Below are 22,073 nucleotides of genomic sequence, written 5' to 3'. Positions count from 1 at the left end.
GGAAGTTTTGACCTAAGCTGGTAAAGATAAGCTTAGGAGGTTTTTCATGCAGGTCCCCACATCTGTACCCTAGAGTTCAGAGTGGGGGAGGAACCTTGACAGTCCTACTCTGTAAATTCATTTTAAAAGTTTGTATTGCATGGTATTTTAGTTGCACATCATGTTTGTACACTGATTTTGGTACTCAATAAATGTCTGCGTTTTGGAAATAACTTCGTCTTTATTAATTTACAAGGTATACTGAGAATGCCCAACACTATGGAAAGTACCCTCTACTTGTGAGTAAACAGGACCACAAAACTCAAATTTCAATGAAAAACAGTGTAATAATTATAAATGTGCAGCAAGCACCACACACTTCCTAACAGCCCCCAAAACATCAGGGCCAGGTAGAGAACAGCAACTACCCCACACAACTCTGACTGTGCTGACCATAATAGTGCTCTTTTCCAGGCCTCCCTCAGCCATCTAGCTGTGCATCAAGTTCTTCTACTGGCTCTTGTATCTGGCTGATGAAACTCAGCAGACAGATGCTCCACCTTCACTCTTCACCCTGGCATCAGCTTTTCCCCCTTTGACTCACAGATATTATGCAGCACACAACAGGAGGCTTTAACTGTTTGAATTTTAATGAGAAAAATATCCCATCTTGTGAGTAAACACCACCATGGTCCCTTTAATCTACCAGAAGTATATTCAACAGTCATTCTGCATCTGCTGAACTGGCAGTTGACTCTTTTCTTGATGCTGACAAGATGACCAGCATATGGCTTCATGAGCCAGGGTCAAGGAGTAGGCGGGGACCCCCAGAATCTGTATTGGAATTTCAACATCACCAGTGTTAATCCACCCATTAGGAAAGAATGTCCTTGCTTGCAAGTGTCACAAACCTTCCCTCACCAGCCCAGATTGATGTCAGTGAAGCATCCCAGTGATGCATCAATGCTTCCATAACTCTAGAAAAGTAGCCCTTTCTGCTGATGTACTCTGTGTAAAGGTGGGATGGTGCCAAAATAGGGATGTGAGTACCATCTAGTACCCCACTGCAGTTCGGGAACCCCACTGCTGCACATCCATCCACTATGTTCTGCACATTGCTGAGAGTCACAGTCCAGCATAGCAGGAGATAATTAATGGCCCTACAAACTTACATAACAAGGGACCCCACTGTGGATTTTCTAACTCCAAACTGATTTCTTGCTGACTGGTTGCAATCCAGTATTGCAAGCTTCCCTAGTGCTCTAACCTTTCACTACTCAACTGTCAGTGCAGCTCTCATTCTGGTATTTCTGCACCCAAAAGTTCTGTAGCCACTGCTTGTTGTCCCAAACCTGCCTTATGATGCAGTCCCACCAGTCAGGTCTCATTTCTCAGGGCCAGACATGGTGCTTGACTGTCTGCAGCTGCTCCATAAATACCAACAACAATCTTGAGTTGGTTTTCGCTGTGTCCTCAGCAATTTGCCCTTGAAGAAATTGTCATGTCCATGGTTGTTGCAATTCTTGGGGTTCTGCACATATTGGAGGATCATTCATCCTGTGCTTGTAATGGTCACAACGATAGTGCAGAGATCTCTGGGCTCCATACTTCTGTCAGAGATGGTGGACAGCAAAAAGTGCTGTTAGGATTTTTAAAATAGCTGTGAAAATTATGGGATGTGGATGGCATTATGGAATGGAGAAAGTTGCATGATGGGAACATTACCCCTTGCACCTATCATCCCGGCCACACAATACATTGTGAACATTTCCCAAAAGACAGCATGCTGGATGATGGCGAGTGGCACACTGTGATACCTACCCATAGTGCACTGCACTGCACACCAACACAAGCACTCCTAATAAATATGTGAAGCACTGATGCAAACAGCCAAGCATGCATGCGCATGAGTGATATACTAACTGCTGTGGCTTTATGCCAATGTAATTTGCGTTGACCAAAGTTTATAGTATAGATATGGCCTCTGTCTTTCTTGTCTGTTCTCAGTTTCTTTGTATTGCGCCTTCGTCCCCCACTTCCACGCCTTTCCAAAACAATACTTGGCAAAAGTTTCTGGACAAGGTCACACACTCCTTTTGTTTTAGTGGGATTTATGCTTATAGTTATGTTAATGGAAGGATAAATTCACATCTGTCAATCTCAATCCCATAAAAAGTTTTCTCCCAGCTCATACAATACTTTCTGTCAGTCAGTTGGGGGAATGTAGTTTTATGATCCTACAATGATTTAATTCACTCTAATTATACATTGTATTTTGGTAGTTATGGAGGCATGTTTCTGCTATGTATAACCTAGAAATATTTCTCATCTCTGTGGAGAATACAACCTCAATATGCCCTAATTTTCAAAGGGATCACAATCTGGTCTCCATTTGCATGATCAAGCAATTTTACACAGGAATATGACAAGCACGTGTAATTTTGTATGCAGTAACACTTCTGCAAGCTTTACTACTAGACATACATACATACATAATGTATACATGTGTAACTTTAGCACCCTCCTGGCCAAGGTGGAGCCTGCTCTGCAGGCAGCTCTCGCCAAGAGAAGGTGCGAGCAGGAATGCAGCAGGAAAATCCCTTCCACCCCAGGGCCATCTGTTCCAAACCCCCCAGAGTGAACACACACACGTACTGGAAAAGTGCAATGGACATAAAAAAGAGAAATATTTACTTACAGAAGGATGAGAGGAGAAAAATAACAAGGGGAAATATAAGGGGAGCGGTAAAACAGGGTTGCATTCAACACAAGGCACCCACAGGCCCAGTGGTAGCGCAGTCTGAAAGGGCAGACACTGAGCAATGTGTCTGCACACAGAGTTCAGGAGTCCTGAGCAAAGTTCCAATCCAGTGGTGAGTCTTGGGTGCTCCTGGTCATCTTCACTGCTAGTAAACTTTCCCCAACGAACCCCTCCACAGGGGCAGCACGTCCATACAGGCAAACTAGGCAATCACCTAGGGTGCCAAGTTAATGGGGCACCACATTTGAGGGAAAAAAATCAAATTTTTAAAAAAAGAAAATGAAAAAAAAAAGAAAAAGATGAAGAAAATTACAAATAAAATAATGAAGATGTCATCATTTCAATTCCCTTGCATGTATATGGGGAATATGAATTATTCATTTCTCTACATTTCTGATAGTTTCTTAATATGTCAAATCTTTTATTTACTGCAAAAATAAATAATATTTTAGCAAAAAAAAATTTCAATTTGTGACATAGTGTCAAGGTGACCCACTCAACAATTTTGATAAGCAATAACTCAGCCACAATGAAATACATCTGCCAGCAGCAAGAGCTGTAATGCTAGTGACACCTGACTCGAATATACATCAAGGTCGCATAGTTGGAAATTCATGTAGAGTGGAGAATTTGCAAGTTGATCCATGTCAAACGGTCGTTTTAACATGTCACAGGTAGATGGTTAAGAATTGAGCAAATACTCTGGAAAAGTGTGTTTCTTGGTACCAAAGAATAAAGAATGACGTCTTTCAGAATTATAAATCCAAAATGTGAGTATCTTTAAGCGTTATAAACCATAGCAGTATTATCGAGCTGTATAATTATGAACTTTTCTTTGTTATAATTGGTTCACATGTAATAAATAAAGTCCATAAAAGAAAAGTAACAGCGTTAACACTTATGTCACGGTGCGGGACTCGCCCCTGCAGCACCACCTGCTGGTCATCCAGGGAATTAGAGTTCCAGCCTCCAGAGCACCCTCTGCAGGTCGGTGTCCCGCTTCCCCTGGCCCCCGTGTCCCTCATGGACTCCGGTGCCCCTTTTACCCAGGGTCCTGCCCCCTGGCAGTACCCCCACAGTCTTTGGGTCTCCCCTCCCTGGGGAACCCCCACCCATTATCCCCACCTCGCCTCAGTCTTTGGCTACGGCCAGTCACCATTGAGCCCCCGCACACGAGGGAGGACTTCAGTGTATAAGCCAATCATCACAGGCAAGGCAGGGTTGGACCTGCTGCCTCTGCCTACCTTTGGGCTGCCCCCTGCAGCCCCAGTACCTATCCGGCCTTACAGGAGGCCTGGAGCCTGGGTGGGGGGCATTTCTAGGCTGGAACTTCCCAGCTCCTCTGGCCTTCCCCCAGCCCTGCTCCACCTCAGGTACTCTGGTATGCTCCCCAGCAGCCAGGCCAGTCTCCCTCCATAGCTAGAGGAGACAGTCTGCTCTTGGCCCACTGTCCTCTTATAAGGGCCAGCTGAGCGCTGATTGGGGTGTGGCCACAGCTGAGCCTGCTTCCCCCAGTCAGCCTGGGAACTGCTTGCTTCCAGCCACAGCCCTCTCCTGGGCTGTTTTAAGCCCTTTAAGGCCAGAGCAGGTGACCTACAGCTACAGCTTAATAGACTACAGAAATGATGACACCACACTCCAAGTGGGTAACCATGAGGAAGGGGATTACTTTCCAAACAACCGGTGTCAGGTTATAACGTCAAAAAAGGTCATTTTGTTTCTGTGTAAATGCTGTAACTAATTGTTTTAATAGGTAAGGGAGTGTATGTTACTAATCACTGAACCTTTAAGCAGCGAAAAGACGTGTTGGGATGGCTGCAATGTGGTTTAAATCGCCAATCATGTGGTGTGTCAGCCATCCTTAACGCTATCGTGCTTGCAGTCGGGAGCATAGTACATAACAATATTCAAATGCCCCATGGCAGAAAGAGGAAAAAGAAAACCCTTGGGAGCTGAGTATCATAAATGAAAAGCTGAGAAGGAAAAGGACCAAGAAAAACAGCAGGGATCCTTCCTGAAATATCTTCTCTTTAATCCAAATAAAGATGGAAGCCATTCACAGCATCCAGATGAAGGAATTTTACTTGGAGAGGAGGTTAGCGCACATCCTCATGGAAGCAGTTTGGAACATCAAGATGAAGGTAAATTATTCTGAGATGAGGGTAGCTCACATCCACAAAAAAACAGTTTGGAAACTCAAGATGATGGAAACCTACTTCTAGATGAAGGCAGCTCACAGCATCAGACTATGTGGAAGTGGAGAAAATTTATTCACTTTCAGAGACACATGCAGAAATTGAAGTAAATGAAGTAGAAGGAAGAAAGGATGAGGAAGTTACAAACAAGTTACAGTATGGGGACCCAGCTTCATGGCTCAGATGTGATGACAGTGTGCGGCAAATTCTCATGGAACATAGACCCGAACAAGTTCATGAATTTCCCTTCCTTAAGGATGAAAATAAAAGAAAACTGGATACAATATTCATTGTCGAAGGACTCTGTGTTTTGCTTTTGCTGCAAGCTGTTTAGAAATCAGGTAATTGGTACATAAACTTACTGAAAATGGTTTGAAGCACTGGAAAAATATATCTTCAATTCTCTCTTCACATGAAAAGTACAGAACATTTGGAAAGTTTTCAAAATTGGAAAGAACTGAATTACGATTGAAAAAAGGAAAACCTATCAATGAAAAAATTTACGTGTGATCAAGGAAAAAGAAGAATCCTGGCAATAAATTTTAGAGCATCTGATTGCTTTAGTGAGAGTTCTCAGTGGGCAAAATTTAGCATTCCGTGGCCGCTGTAGAAATAAAAAAATATATACTCCAGGTACTGGAAACTTTTAAAAATTTGTTGAATACCTAGCTTTGTTTGATCCAGTCATGAAGAAGCATCTACGTAAAATAACTGATCATGAAACACAGGTTCATTACTTAGGAAAAAATATGCAGAATGAACTGATTCAAATCCTAGCAAATGCCATTAAAAAGAAAATTGTAGAAGCTGCCCATTCTGCAAAATACTTTTCAATAATACTGGACTGTACACCAGATGCGAGTCATGTTGAACAAATGACGATCATTCGTTTTGTGTATATGGAAAAGTCTGCAGATGAAGATAACGTTGACGTGCTCATAAAGGAACAATTTTTGGATTTCATACCACTGAAGGAGACGACTGGAACATTTATGACTGAAACTATTCTACAAGAGTTTGAAACAATGTCATTATCTGTTGAAAACTTACATGGCCAAGGCTATGATAATGGGAGTAATCTCAAGGGTAAAGACAATGGTGTGCAAAGGAGAATGATAAAAATCAATCCTAGGGCCTTTTTTGATCCTTGCAGTGCGCATTCTCTGAATTTGGTTGTCAATGATGCTGCTAGATGCTGTTTGGAGGCAAGCAGTTTCTTTGACCTGGTGCAACATGTTTATGTGTTTTTCTCAGGGTCAACATGCGGTTGGGAGATTTTGACTCGCCATGTGAATTCTCTAACTGTGAAACCACTTAGTCAGACAAGATGGGAGAGTTGCACTGATGCTTTGAAGTCTCTTTGCTATGAACTTGGAAACATTTATGATGCCCTAATTGAAATTTCTGATACTATCTTTATTGGATCATCTGGCAATATGGCATGTTCAGATGCAGAAGCTCTCGCAAATGGCCTTTCCAAGTTCAAATTTGTGACTTCACTCATTTTGTGGTACAATATCCTTTTCGAGATTAACCTCACTAGTAAGCAGCTTCAGGAAAAGAACTTGAACATACATTCTGCTATTCAAAAACTGCAGCAAACTAAAAATATTCTGGAGGAATTCAGAAGTGATGAAGGGTTCGAAAGAACACTGGTAGATTCTCTCTAGCTTGCTGAAGAAATAGACTTTCCAACAGAATTTGAACCAGAGCCAGTTCACATTCGGCAAAAGAAACAGCAGGTTTTGTATGAAGGACAAGACACAACCATTCAGAACCCAACACAAAGGTTCAAAGTGAATTTCTGCTTCGCAGTCCTTGATACTGCTATTCACTCGGTTGACAAAAGATTTCAACAGATGCAGCAGCTAGAGTCAGTATTTGGCCTTCTATATGATATCCACAGCTTGCAAAAGAAAACAGCAAAACAGATAAGAGAATTTTATATGAAACTGGAATCAGCATTGACTCATGAAAATTCAAAAGACATTGATGCTACAGATTCGGGTAGTGAGCTTCAGGCTTTTTCAAGATCACTTAAGAAAATTCCACTCCTGAAGAACTACTGAAGTTCATGAAAATAAACTCACAGACAGTTTTCCAAACATTTGTATAGCTCTACGCATTCTTTTAACTTTGCCAGTTTTCGTAGCTAGTGGGGAACGTAGCTTCTCTAAGTTAAAATTGATAAAAACATATCTGCGTTCAACAATGGTGCAAGAGAGACTTGTTGCACTTGCCACAACGTCAATAGAGTATGAAATAGCTGAAAAACTGGATCTAAAAGAACTAGTGACTGAATTTTCAAAACATAAAGCAAGAAAAGTCATGTTTTAAGATCACAGAGTGTTTTTTAGTCGCAGTGTTTTGTAAATACAGGTTAAAGTTCATTGAAGAGTTTTCTCATTTCTTTCTATATTGGATGTGGTGGTAATGGCAGTTAAAGCAGGATAGCATAACGGATGATTTTGGATTTGTAATAATAAAAATTACAATTAACATTTTTAATTCATTTTTATTTGAAATTGGACTGAAATATCATCTAGCTGTCACGTAGAAATCTATTCCGAAAATTTCGTGTGTCTGTTTTATCTGATCTCAGAAACATTAGTTGGACAGAAGCTATAATTAAGGCTCTGGTTTGTTTCTTTTTTTTAAAAAAAAAAAAAAGCTTAAAAAACATTAAAAGGAAAAAAGGGGCAAAATGTTTCCCAATTTACCAAAAACCTCAGCCTAGATCTGCCCTTGGGGTCTGGGGGTTGGGGGCGCCGATTGCATGGTTTGCCCAGGGCGCCAGTTGCTGGCAGCTGGTCTAGGGCCACCCCGCCCCTCCGGTGTCCTCTTCTGCCACTCTCTGCAAAGCCACACAGAGCAACCACCTCCCCACTTAACTAGCTAGCAGCCTCCCTCCTTATTCCCAATGCAGAGTCACAAGCCCCAGTACTCACAGCCCCATTCAGCTCTGGGCAGCAGTGATACTGGATCCAGCTCCGGCTCGTCCATCTCGGGCGATTCCTCCCTGGCACAGTGCTCCTCCTGGCTCCTGTCCTGGGGTGTCCCCAGTCAGCTGCCCTGTCAATCCCTGGCTTCAGGCATGTTCTCTCTGCTTCACTTTGCGAGGGCCTGCTTGCCGCAGCCCTTCTCTCTCCGGAGCTCCAGAACAACAGCCTCCAGTTTCCCTCCTTTCTCTCACTGCTCCTCCTCCCCAGTTAGGAAAAAGATTTAAAGGGGCCATGCTCTCTAAACCCCAAAAGGGGTTACACATGTAAATTATATTACTTGTACACAAAAGAGTCCGTGCCTAAATAAATAAAAATTTCACATACAAGAGATTGTGTGTGTACAGACAGGGGCTGTGTATTGAAATTTTGACTTATGAGGTTTAGAGATGGATGGTTCTTCACTCTTCTAATCTTAGTTTACTTTAAGAATAGCAGGAAAAATACCAAATTTTTGATTGCAGCCAGTTCCCAGCATTATTTTGGCTAAGAGAGAGGAAGTATTAGAGGAAATATTTCTGCCAAAAATATACTATCATGTAGACATCCTCCTATAGCTTTGGCAGCAGCTAGCTGACATTTTGTTTTATAGCCATGTTATGGTGTTACATTGCATAATGCAGGCAATGATGATGTGTCTGAATTAGTAATTAAATACTCTCTCATGGCTACCCTGCAAAAATGGCAATCATCACATACCTGCATTTATTGTGGAATGCTACCATCAATTCCAGATGAGGTAGAAGGTGGACCAACAGAGTGGCAAACAGAACAAGTATCTGTGAAATTTGTGAACAGCTGGTAAGTCAGGGTTGCTGATATATGAATTGCCCATCAGCAAAACAGCTCATCCCCATATGCAGCTTGTTTTCATTCCAAAGCTGAAACTAAAGGGAAAGATCTACTAGTAACTAGTAGGTTTATGTGGAGTCCAAACACGTGTAGAGGGAAAGTGATAGATGGCTAGAAACATTGTTCTCCATAAAAATAAATCTTGCAAACTTGTCTTTTAAGTACTAATGCTCTAGAGATTAGAGATTGTGATCATTATTTTAAAAATAAATTAAATTGCAGTGTTATTCCAAAGTACTGATTTGAGAATTAAAATGTTTTTCTGAGTTAAACTGTACCTAGGTTTCAGTCTTACCAATGTTGTTACGGGATTCTTAAGTAAAGAAGTACTGCCATCCAAAGGGTAGGTCAAAAAGGTAGTGCACCCAAAGTATTTTCTAGAAATAAAGGTTGGCAGTGGTCACTATTAAAAATCCACCACACTTTGACAGGACATATTTTCAGCCTCAGTCTCCATATTTTGACCCTGTTTTAAATATACGAATAGATGGACACACTTTTGCTGGCATAAACATTTGCAACATTGGAGGCTGATTTGAGGCCAGGGGAAAATTTGACTCAAGGTAGTTGCACTCTATTTTTAAAACTGATACTTATGATATCTTTATAAAGAGACATAAGTGAGTACCCAGTGTTATTAATTTAGCAGTGTTTGGTAATGACAGCTGTGCAAATACCAGACTTTTGGTTTGCAGATCGAACCAAAAAAAATTAGAAAAAAAAAATCATTTTGAGTTGACCTGAAACAATTTGTTTTTTGAATTTGACAAACTGAAAAAGTAATAAATAAACAAAATTGTTTGGGTCAAATGAAACATTTAATTTTGATTTAGAGCTTTGTATTTCTTTTTTAATAATTAAACAATATAGAAGGACATTTCAAAATGAAAAAAGGTATTTTGAATCAAAACATCAAAATGTTTCATTTTGAAAATGTTGAAATGAAATGTTTTGACATTTTCAGAATTTTGTTTGCCCTTTTATTTTTTATTTTCTACATGATTGATCAGGAAAACCAACATGAATTTGCAAAATGTTTCATGCCAAATTTACATTTTTAGATTAAACAAATTGATCGGAACCCCAAAATACATTTTATGTGTAGGATGCCCACATGGAGGGTTGGAGTCAGATGGAGAAGATGTTGTCAGACACTCCCCAACAGTCACAAGGCCTGTGAGTACAAGCCATTAAGGCTGAATGAGTCTGACTGCCAAACAATGGAACAATAATCACAGGGGCATTCTGTTGAATGGCCTGGATAGCCAATGGGGTAAAACCATTCTAAGACAACATGAAGACTTCACACCTAGGCCCCCCTCTCCCTCCCAAAGCAATATGGTAATTGGGTCAGGCCCACAGGGAGGCTTTGAAAAGGAGTTTTCCCTGAGAGAGGAGAACAGCCTGGGAGACACAACATCTGAAAGTCAAACAGAGACCAGGCTGGATTCCAGGATCTACTGGGTTTTCTTCAATAATGTAAGTTGGGTCTGTTCTGTTCTCGTAACTCAAGAGGAAAGCCCTTCAAACTTGGCTTGTAGTGAAGCATGAGATTAAATGAATCTAAATATGCATGGTGGGTTTGTTGCTTTGAGATCATTTTCTCTAATGTGATGTACCATTTGCTAACAACATACTTGTTTTAAGTAGTCTGTTGGCCATTGTATCACTGGTCACAGGCTCCCAAATGGAAGAAGCAAAGGATTCCAGTCAGATCTACAGTGTAATAGGATGCTGTAAATATGGCACTATAACCAGATCCAGCTCTGGGAGAGAAAGCATTGTGAAATTCCACCCCAAGACAGGTAAGAGGTGCACTCAGACACCAGAAAAGTAACAGTGATGCAAGAAGCCCTGGAACAGTGACACCTGGAGAAAATTCTAATCGTAGGCAAGTGAGATGAACACTTGCAGCTTTCGTTACAGCTGCAGGGGAGGAGCAGAATACAAAAGTGGAAATTCTTGCTTCCTTTAGCAGACAAAGTGATCACAACAAATAACCTCACAAACTGAGAGCCCAACTCAATCTCCATTGAAAACAATAGAAGTTGGACCAGGTCTTTAGGCCCTGACTTCACAATTGGACTCCTGAGAGCTGAGGCCTGAATCTATATGGACCACCAATGATTTCAGCGGGACTCTATGCAGGGACATAGGTCTGGTCATGTGGATCTCATTTCAGCATCAAAGCTTCACTAAAGGCTTAATCACAATGTAGAAAAGCCATCAGTGTAGAGGATTAGGTGCTGAAGACACACAAAGACCTGAAATCAAAGAATACTAAAAGTACATTCCTGGAAATCATGTAATGAACCTTCCAGAAAGGCCAACTCCCATCCCAGAATCAGACTCCAATGAGAAACTGCGGAACTGGAATTAATTTGCAAACTGGACACCATTAACTTAGGCTTGAATAAAGACTGGGAGTGGATGGGTCATTACGCAAAGTAAAACTATTTCCCCATGCTAATTTTTCCCCTACTGTTACTCACACCTTCTTGTCAGCTGTTTGAAATGGGCCGTCCTGATTATCACTACAAAAGTTTTTTTCTCCTGTTGATAATAGCCCACCTTAATTGATTAATCTCATTAAAGTTGGTCTAGCAACACCCATTTTTTCATGTTCTCTGTGTATATATATCTTCCTACTGTATTTTCCACTGCATGCATCCGATGAAGTGGGGTTTTAGCCCACAAAAGCTTATGCCCAAATAAATTTGTTTCTAAGGTGCCACAAGTACTCCTCGTTCTTTAGACATCTATAGTTATACAAGTGTAGCAAGAAGCATAAGCAAGTAAATGTTGTGCTGGGGCATCTGAGTAAAGCTGGAGTTTGTAAAATATCGGGCCTTTTTAATAAAGAAAGCTTCATAAATTTTTGTTAAATTTAAGCAAACAAAAATGAATCCCCAGTGGCAATATTTGCTTTTTAGGGAGTATTTAGGGAAAAGGTCTGCCAAAACCAACTCAGAGACCTATCAAATCATGCTTAAGGTATAAAAGTTATCAATGCCGCATAATATAGTGTTGTGTGTTAAGTCTGCAAACCAGAATTCCTATTTATCTGAAACATGTCAAGGGCAAAAAAAGACTAAACTTTCCATGCGTTGATGAAAACGGGACACAAATCTAGAAAAAAGACAAGCACTATAAAACTGCAGGAGATATTGCATTAAAACAGATGTTGTTTAATATCTTTCATAAAAGGTGAGAGTAATTAACTTTTTACCAATTGTTACAGTGGATTCTCAAGCACTGCCAATTTTTAAATTAAGATTGGATTTTTTTTCCCTAAAATGTCTGCTCTTGGAAATATTGTGGGGAAGTTCTCTGGCCTGTGTTATGCAGTAGGTCAGACTAGCTGATCAAAGCCTTCTGGCTTTGGAATCTATAAACATTTAGGACCATCTCTCATAGGATGCATACTTGGTTTAAGTGGCAATAATAAATGTTGGAACAGCTGAAAAGTTTTAGGTGATTATAGTAATCTTTTTTGAATGCAAAAATGTTAAAATATGTTATAGTACAGTAGCATTAATAATGGAATAATATTTGGAGAAAAATAAGTGTACAGCTATGAGTTTGCATTCCAACATGTTTCAGGAATTAATGGAGTCCCTAAATCAATGTGAAAATGGATATCTAATAGCTTTCTCATTACTAAGAGAATCATATCTAGGCATCAGAAGGACGAATGACGTACTTGGAAAAGAATTTCTAATAGAGCTTGCAGACATAGCCTCATGTAGAAAGGTATATATATTAGAGGACAAAAAGGAAAGAATGCATGAAGATTTGGAACACATTTTAAAACGATATGGGGGGAAATCATAGGATTATAGACAATATATGGTTTGACTGTGCTGAGCATAAGTAAGAACAAAAGTAACATTCATAGATGATCAAATTGGGGAAAATTTAGGGAAAGAGATTTCTCTCTTGTCTCTCTCTAGATAAAAACTCTAGTTACAGTAGTCCCATTGAAGTTAATGTGTCAGATTCACTGCTGCAAAAAACCAGGCTGTTGGCCCTCAAACCAGCACTAAATCCGCCAAGAGTGGGGGACAGCATTGCAAAGTCACTAGCATCCCCTGCTCTGTTGGGTGGGCCGGTCCCTCCTGGCAGGATATTCATTCAACATCTGCACATTTCCAAATGAGATCAGGATCTTGGTCACAGTCCCTTGACCCCAATCTTAGCAAGTAATAGGACCAACTGAGGGGAAGGGGGGGAGGAACATAGCTTTGCCCTAAAGTATAAGCAGAGGATCAGCATGACTCTTGACTATATAGAAAGAAAATTAGATACATTCTCTTCATGTCACTGGTTGCTACATCCCATTACTTTAACCAATTTGCTGGTGAAAGTAAAAGTAAAAAGTCTCCTTGTTTTCACATTCTCCAATACTAACTGTGAAAAGGGAATTCAGTGGATTCTAATTTAGAGGGTTTAACGTAAACTTACAATCGTTGTTTCCAAATCAACATTTTTTGGTGTATAAAAAAGTTTCAGGAGTCAGAGTTAGCTGAAATTTCTTTAGATTAGATTTCCAATTTGAATTACTCTTTTGGAGACTAAATACAATACCTTCTCTCTCCTCCACAGCCCCCACCAGGGCCCCTGTAAGAGAGGAGCCAATACATTTACAAGTTTTGCATGGATAAGGTTTGTAGGCTTGGGGCTTAAATGCTTACAGAATGAAAAGCAAATCAGCCATTCAAAAGTAATTACCAAAATATGACACAGATTCTGAATATTTTAAGGAAAAAAATCTGTATTTCTTTGAATTGATTATACTGCTTGCTAGGACCATCATCATAGTTTCATGATCAAAATGATTTAAATAAAAGTCTGGTTCAACTAAAAGCTAGCCGCCATAGCTTCTTATAATGGAAACTGCAGAGTCATTTTGTACACCTCAGGACATCCAAGGGTACCCTGACAGTGTTCTGTGAGTCACCACCAGATTTATTATTGTGGGAGGAATTTTAAGAAGCCACACTGGACAGTTTTGTTGCTGAAATAAGCCATGGACAGCCATTTATTATATATTTTTCTCATTAATCGTCCTGATATTGAGGCATCTTTAGAGGCCAAGGGCCAGTGTGCATGTGCTTCTGTGTCTTAGCTCGTCACAAGCTTTGAGCCAGGGAAGAACAGCAAAGGGACAATACACAGCTTAAGGTTAAAAAAAATCCCAAATTTCTACAAGTATGAATAAAATGATAGCTCCCACTGAGAGGTTCCTCCTAACATTAACCAAGAGATTGCAAAAGTAAAGTGTTTATTCAAAGGCACTGCCTGGGGCTTGGCTGCAGGAAGCTCAGACATTACTCCCAGAGTTTCTGTTATAAAATAATATCCGTTGGATTTTGTGCTCATCTCAGTATAACTTCTGAGTAAATCCACTGAATTTCATCAATGCATGGAAAAGCTGGACCAGGACCTACACATTTCACAAGTCTACATATCATTCCTCTTCAAGGAGACAAGCAGCAATTACAAGCTGCACAGTACAGCACTTAGTTTTAAACAACTCCATCCAAACTCAGCCCAAACCCATCCACCTGTGTAACTGTCCATGAATGCAACCATAGCTTAGAACAGTAATAGTCCCTGAGGCGAGCATAACTGCAGGTAGGAGTGTGGTTAATCCAAGACGCAAATTTTATTTTGACAAGCTTCAGCTTCACAGTCCATGTCCTTAGAGTAGAGTGATTGTGCTATTGCGTTCCCATGGCAGACAGATCTTCTTGCTGAGTAGAATGGCCTGCTACAGTCTTAGGATCAGCAATATTCCAGGGTTTGCATGGACTTAGAATGCTGATGATATTTGTAAGTAGTTCAGGATCTGATTGCACCCTTTCACTTGCTTTTGTTTAGAGTTTGGTGGTACAGTAGGTCATACAGACAACCTGAGAGATGATTTAAATATACAAAACTGTATTCAAAAATAGTAAGTATCTGTTGAGAGTACATCCATAGAGGTAGGGCATGATTTACAGAAAGAGGTGGGGGTGGAACATAAAGAAGCAGTCAAAACTGAATTTCATTAATACCCTTGTCATCTCAACAGGAAACAAAGACAAAAATAATGAAAAAAAAACCCTTCTTAAAATGTGTGACTTCATCAGGACTGTGAAGGTTGATTAATTAAATAACATTATTTACATTAATAAAAATAGACCACAGTAGGCTGTATGAAGAAAACAATTCTATCATTATACAATAAATAAACTAATTAACAATGAGAATGTTGTACACAGCAGGGAAAAACAAGAGCAGGTAGAAATTAAATTTTATTTTATTTTTTTGCAAAAATAAAGAGCAACTAAACACAAAGCATTTCTATTAATAAACTCCTTGAGCCATTTCTATGCAAGCATCACATTTGTAAGAGAGAGATGATTTATGGAAAAAACAATTAACCCTTCATACATAGGTGCTGGAACAAGAGAAACTGGGGGTACTGCCGCACCTCCTGGCTTGAAGTGGTTTCCATCATATACAGGGTTTACCGTTTGGTTCAGTGGCTCTCAGCACCCCCACTATACAAATTGTCCCAGCACCCCTGTCTGCAAAGATGTGTACATGAGCAGTCTATAATTTTGAAAAAGGGTAAACAGCAAATTTGCCATGGATTTAATCCTGAATGAAGGCTAGTGATTTTAATATATTTTAAGACATTTAATTCTGAAATCAAAAGTGTTCTGAATGAAGCACCGGTCATTCAGAATATTTCATGTTTTGTCATGTTTACACCAACAGTTTGAGGTCCTGTTGGTGTTAGGGAAATGACCCTTGTAGCTGAAAGATGTTAACATTGACAACAAACTCATGAACTGCATCGACTCACTCAACCAGAGTTGAAAACAGTTTGGCCAGTAGTGTAGACGACAAGCCCAAGCCATTTTCAGCACCTGTTAAAAAACTGTTCTAACCACAAGGTCAGTCTGTATTTCTAGAACACTCGCTGTAACATGTTCAAAACTCTTTGGACCCAGCTATTCCCGTGGCCCAACCACTCACAAATTCAAATGAGCTGGTGAGAGGGTCCTATTGCTCGCACCGTTTACAAACAATAGGTTATTTTGTACTGTAAATATACCCTCTGCGATTGAAAAAAGATATGTGCATGGCATACTCCAGTGCTCCCCTTTTCATGAAAACGAGTTCAATGTATATTATAAAGCTGAATAATAGAAATTAATACTTGTCATACAATCAGGGCATAAGAGAAAAAATGGTTGCTGTCTCTAGCAGTTGTGTGGTTGAGGAAATCATTTTTAAAAAAATCGTGGGTGGGAAGTTGTGGTGCACTACAATATTAAGCATGTGCTTTAATGTGTAGAAGGAGGCCACAGAGTATAGACGTTATTTTGCAGTAAGTATTTCTGAACTCTTTAACTTCCGTTGTGAAGCCCAGACATGAACACCAAATTGCAGGCTGGCTCTGTCTTCTTAGATATCCACTAAAATGGTTATATTTTGCCACAATGGAGGTATGTAGTTTTGTCACTAGAAAGCCAATACAGCTCTGTACTTGGCACTGGGTTTTTTAATGTTCCAGAAAAATATATTTTTGCTTTTCCCCACTGTCTCCCCCATTTCTTCAGACCACTCCCCATGATTTAAAGATTGTCTGTATAGGATCTTTTTGTATTGTATGTTAGCATGCCACTACAGGAAGTGGTGCATAGATGTAGAAGGCAGGTTTTGTAGTAAATTACTACACCATTCAGCTGTTGGTCCCAGGTCGATGAACAAAAATAATATAAAATCAATAAAAGAAACAAAAATACAGAGGAAGGAAATGCATTTGCAGGAAAATAGAAAATACATTCAGACGAGTACAATTCAGATGCTATAATGGAGTCAGCAGTTTATTTCACCATTCACAGATTTCATTGTTTTAAATGCTTATTAGTTCGTGATAAACATTTACACAATTTGAAGATGTCCATCTAAATGGACCATATGAAACTATCAAGTCTCTCTACATACTTGATATTACCTTTGGTATTCCTTAATGGCCTTGGTTTATGGTGGTTTGTTGAAAATTCAATCTTCATTTGTAGGTATTTCTGCTGAACTGTTCATGTTTCCATAATACTAATTCTGATGGGCTAAACATCTAAATTTAGATATTCTATAAACTTTATGGACCAATGCAGAAAATATCCATCTGCTGATTTTCATTTTATAATGGTTTATTTTCTCCTTAGTTCTAAGGTAGGATTAAAAGCACTAGAGATTTTATGATTCTTGATTGAACTGCAAGGACACATTTACCCGGAAGATGAATCCCTTGGCTATTCTTTTACTGGGAAAAGTAGGTCTGAGATCAATTGTAAACTTCAACACAATAGAAATCCCCCAAGTGAAAAGAACACAGGAGTCAAGACTATACCTTTCATTAAGCCTACCTTTAAAAGAATAGTTACGTCCAAACTGTGGTTACAGTCAATTCATTAAAATGATTTTGAAAATAGAAGTGCTAATCTTCATTAGGAAAAGAAAAATGTAATTAACTTTGGGTTATGGCATACCTTCCATGAACTAGGAAATGTTAAAATCCTTCTGCCATGGGGCGTACATACCCCATGCTGGCCCAGCAATCTACGGGTTAATGCAGCTACTGCCAGCCAATGCTTATTGGCAGTCTCACATCCCTATGTTTTGTCTTTTGGCAATTCAGGACAATACACTACAAAAACATAGAATAAAGGGGGATTTATAGAATCATGTTGGGTTAACAATCCAATTCATATACAAGAGAACAGAAAAAGATGAGTGAAACAACTTTAACCTCTTTTGGTTGGAAATACTCTAGCCTTGAGACTTGGCAGCCTGCCCTGAACCTCACCCGTACTAGCTACAAGAGTTGCTGCAAGGTGGATGAGGGAACATAGTTTGAGTTTCACTTTGATTTACTCTTGTGCTTGCTGGGAGACAGAGAAGACTCTCAAAGTTACAAGGGCCTCATATTCACGTAACACACTAACGAGCATGTCCCCTGACTTGGAATGATGCCCTCAGTCAAGTTATCTCCAGGGAGTGAATCCAGAACCACTGGATCTAAAAGCAAGAGCCTCTACTACTTGAACTGAAGAACTAGGTCCATTAGTTTGGAGGTAGTAGCAAATTCATGAATACCTGTGGTCCAGGCACTACAGCAGAACAAAGGCACACTTGGCCAGTGTGTTACATCCATAACAACTCAAAGAGGCTATTCAAATGCTTAGAGATAGATGTTAGAATAAGACATTTATAAATATTCATCCTGCATATGCAACTTGGTTCAAACATGTCACTGTGCATAAATCAACCAGAAACATTGAATTAAGGGACTTCAGACAGAACAAATTTGCCTGGAACACATTAAATACCACAGAGATGGGTGCTATAGAAAACCCTAAGATAGAAGATCCACTTCTTTGTTTTAGTTATTTGTTCTCAAAACCCTCCTTCAGTCATCTTGCCTTATATTAGCTATGACACCTGCAGAGCAGAAAGCATCTCTCAGAACCTAACTTCAGCAACTCTTTCATGACATTTTCATATTCAATGACCAATCCAGGCTTACAACTTTTTTGCAAGATGTCATGTTAACTATTAGGTACTTTCTATGACTGGTGATTTACATGATCCAGTATGCACCATAGGACAGGTTGGCCCCCAGATTGTTAGGACCAAGATAATCCTCTAGGATAATTATGGCCTCAGAAGAGCAGCCCCTAGTAGACTTTGAAGTCTGCTCCAGAATATCTCCGATTGCCTACCAAACTAACCCCCTTTATTGCAACAGTCAGACTAAAGCCTATCAAGTCATGATTCGCTCTGCAGTTTTTCTTGAGCACTATATCTGAACAACAATCACAGGCCTTGCTGACACTAAGATGGAAGCTCATCTTGAATGAATAAGATTCTGGAAGAAAAAAATATATATATATATGGGACCTAATGTGGCTTTTGAAAGAAAGAAACCGATAGTGGGCATTATTTTAACTTAAATAAAAGTATTTTAAATGAGGGTTGGGTTTTATTTAAGTAAGTGTTTTGAATCAAACCAGTTTTCTTTTCTGAACATATGAGCCTGGATGCCAGAATTAATGGTAATAAATGATTTAAAAAAAAATAAAAGTTCTTCCAAGGACCTCGGTAGACACACTGAGTTTCAGTTAACAGCAGTGCAGGAAAGATTCAAACTGCTGAATCCCATGATGAGGACGAAAAACTTCTGAGGATGCAGAGCCCCCAGGAGATGGAGACAGAATGCACCATTTTTACCACGCAGTGTGTAGGGAAACAAACTACTTACGGTGGAATGATAAGAGACAAGCAGCAATGCAGGAAAGACTCAAACAGATGTTAATGGAGGCAAGATTCACAGTTGGTAGTAAAGAGCTCAACAGTGAATGACTCACCTCCCAGGTAATGGTAATAAGAGTTATGGTTTATAGTAGACAAAAATGTGATAGTGATACATAAACCTCTTGAACCCATGAAAATAAGCATAACTCAGCTTGGCAACACTAATAAATGCCAGTTATTATTTTCTCTTTCTTAATAACTTGTATTTATCTCACTAAAACTCTGTTGAAATTGCACACTTTTTTTATACCGAGGCTGACCTGATCACACATGAGAGGCTTGAAAAACAAAGCTCCAGGACAAATGGAGGGGGTAAAGAAAGGCAAAAGCACACATCTTTCAGTAAATAGCTCTGCAGAAAATTACTCAAAGATCACATAATGGTAACAAAATTCACAATTGTCTAGTGCAAAACTCAAAGCAGACACAGTTATTTTCAAAACAAATGAATCAAGGACTGAAGAGAGGAAGATCTGTTTATCACTCCTGCTTGCAGGCATATCCATGTTGCCCCTTCTTCCAAATTTCTGTTTAAAAGAAACCATTTAAATCAGTCTAATCCTCTGAAGTAGAACTTTCATCATTTTTAAAGAATCATTGATGGAACAAAGAACTGAGATTGAATGTGTGGCTGCTATTTTTTCCCCAGCGAGCACCTGCCATTCTTCTGAAGAAGGAAAGAAAGAAAGAATTTGTTGAAGGTGTATTCACTGTGCTCATTTGCATCAGAGAATAGTGAACTAATACCATCATATACTTTTTATAATCCCCTGCCTCTTCATTTCTCTTATTTTCTTTTTCCTTTTCTCTTTGGTAATGCAAATTCATTCCCTAACCAGAGCTAAGAAGCTAAAAAGATTTAGGTCATGATTAAATGCTCCAGTAGCAGCAACTATCAGCAGATGAAAACCTATGAAAAGAAAAGGGTTCAATTTCTCAGCTAGCTGCGAGAAATATCTGATTCCACTGGTTCTTTTCATTTATTAGAAGTATGCAATAGAAATAGCATGACTGGGTAATTTTAACAGCCAGTACATTTATAGAAAACATAGCTACGTGTATCTTTTAAATTTGCACTGGATGGACAATTTATTATTTTTATTGGATATTAAAGAACAGAGTTACAGCAAACTTATTTTCTTCGGGTCATAATAATATTGTAATGGGCATGTTTGCAATGGTTTGGCAATAAGCTAAAAAACATGCTCACTCACATAGAATGATCATTGTCAAACCATATGGTAAATTCCTTAGATCTCTTCCACTGATATAGCCTGATCTAAATGGCTGTTTTCACAGTAGTGATTACTGAGCAATGGATATAGCTTCCTGAATGCATTGGTAAATGTTTAGCAGATGAGTATAAGGAATATTTTGCACACCATTCCTGCACGGAGTAGAACATCTCCCAATCAGTGTTCATCTATTATCCCACAGTACTCTTGTAGGAAACAGACAGTATAGTAACAACATACTTGTTATAAAGATACCAGTTTTTAAACATACACAAACATAAACAAAGATACCAGTTTTTAAACCTCAGTGCACGTTGTTGGTTGCCAGGGCCTGCCTGATACAACTACGCTAACAGGAATCAGTTTCCAAAATGGTTCGACAAATTAGCCACACTGCTAAAATGGTACAGGCTTCCCTTTGCCAGGTGTTCACAGGTAACGGTATCTTATACATATGGCCCCTCCTCTTGCCAAGGCATCCCACTATTTTCTAGGGGATGGATTTTTTTCTGCTGGAAGCAGAAGGGAGGGACAGGAACCAGAAATATAAAAGGCCATGCTCCAGCTGTTAGTTAGAGAGGAGCTGTCGGAGGAGAAAGACCTCTCTTACCCACTGCTGGAGCTCGGACCCAACAGCCACAGCTGCAGCGCCAGAGATCTGGAGGGACTGCCAGAGCTTTCAGTCTCTGGAGATGTCGAGGAGTTGCTGGGGCTGCCATTAGCCTTTTATCCCAGCACCAATGTACCCCCCTCAAACAGGAGTGTAGAAAGTAGCCCCAGGGAGCTCAATATACTTTGGCTGTGTGGCTGACTGATACCTGGCCAGCGTGTTGCGGCCGGATTTCCCCACTGACCCAGTGGCAAACGAGACAGCCACTGTTAAGGCCCTGGACACAGCGGTGTAGGGTGGGCCTGCATCCCCCTACCCCTGCCAGCCTACCTCTGGGGGGGCAGCCTCCCCAGTACAGGCCAAGAAGCCTGTATTTGTCGGCGGTCTGCCAGAGCCAGGACCCCTGACTGTTTGCTGCCGCACCCTGTTTGAGGGCCTGGGTGAATAGATTCCTTATTTGCTCTGCCCTAAATACCAGCCTGGGCCACCTAACTGCTTGCTGCTTCGCCCTGCTGGGGGCCTGGGGCTTGTGGACACTCCTGCCCTACCCTGACCGTAGGCTAGAGCCCTCTGTTTGGTGCAATGTCCAGTAGGAGGATTGGGGCCCCCGAGGCTTAGTACTGGATTACCACGCCGAGTGGCAGAGAAACTGATGCTAATTCCCCCCTGAACTGTGCTCTTTCAGAGGACTTGTAGTGAAGGGTATGGCCTCTCTCCCAGGCAGATGGAGGAACAGCCGCAACTGCCTCACAGTAGGTAATTATCAGATACTTTGCTGAATGCAGGTACTGATACTGAGTCTGTCATGTCATATTTATAATTCAAGCTGAACCTTGCTAGCCAAAACCATATTTGAACAGGGATCTGACACGATCTCCTTGTGGAAATACAATCACCGCTGGAAAATCACAGGCCAGGACATTGGACACACTTGAATAGTTTCTGTGCATTTTTTAGCACACTATTTGTCCATGTGCATTTTTTTTCTTTATACAGTTTCATACAGTCAGGCCCAGGGACATGATAAAAGGCCAGGATGAGAGCTCTGGCTGTCTGGGGAAAAGCAGA

At 40.2% G+C, this 22,073-nt stretch overlaps 1 protein-coding gene across 1 annotated transcript in view; it reads left to right on the top strand.

Moving 5' to 3' along the window:
* Positions 1–5,588: 5,588 nt before the first annotated feature.
* The window catches only part of LOC144264409 (uncharacterized), a gene marked incomplete at its 5' end in the record, with an annotated part of 74,130 nt that continues 57,645 nt past the window's right edge, over positions 5,589–22,073 (top strand). Inside the window, 4 exon segments of the mRNA XM_077816167.1 lie at positions 5,589–6,020; positions 6,309–6,924; positions 7,079–7,227; positions 8,527–8,735. Coding sequence (XP_077672293.1) covers positions 5,589–6,020; positions 6,309–6,924; positions 7,079–7,227; positions 8,527–8,735 — 1,406 coding nt within the window.

This window comes from Eretmochelys imbricata, chromosome 4, assembly GCF_965152235.1.
Source record: "Eretmochelys imbricata isolate rEreImb1 chromosome 4, rEreImb1.hap1, whole genome shotgun sequence".
Taxonomy (NCBI): domain Eukaryota; kingdom Metazoa; phylum Chordata; order Testudines; family Cheloniidae; genus Eretmochelys; species Eretmochelys imbricata.
The sequence above is the reverse complement of the archived record's forward strand: the minus strand, read 5'-3'. Positions and strand labels throughout refer to the sequence as shown.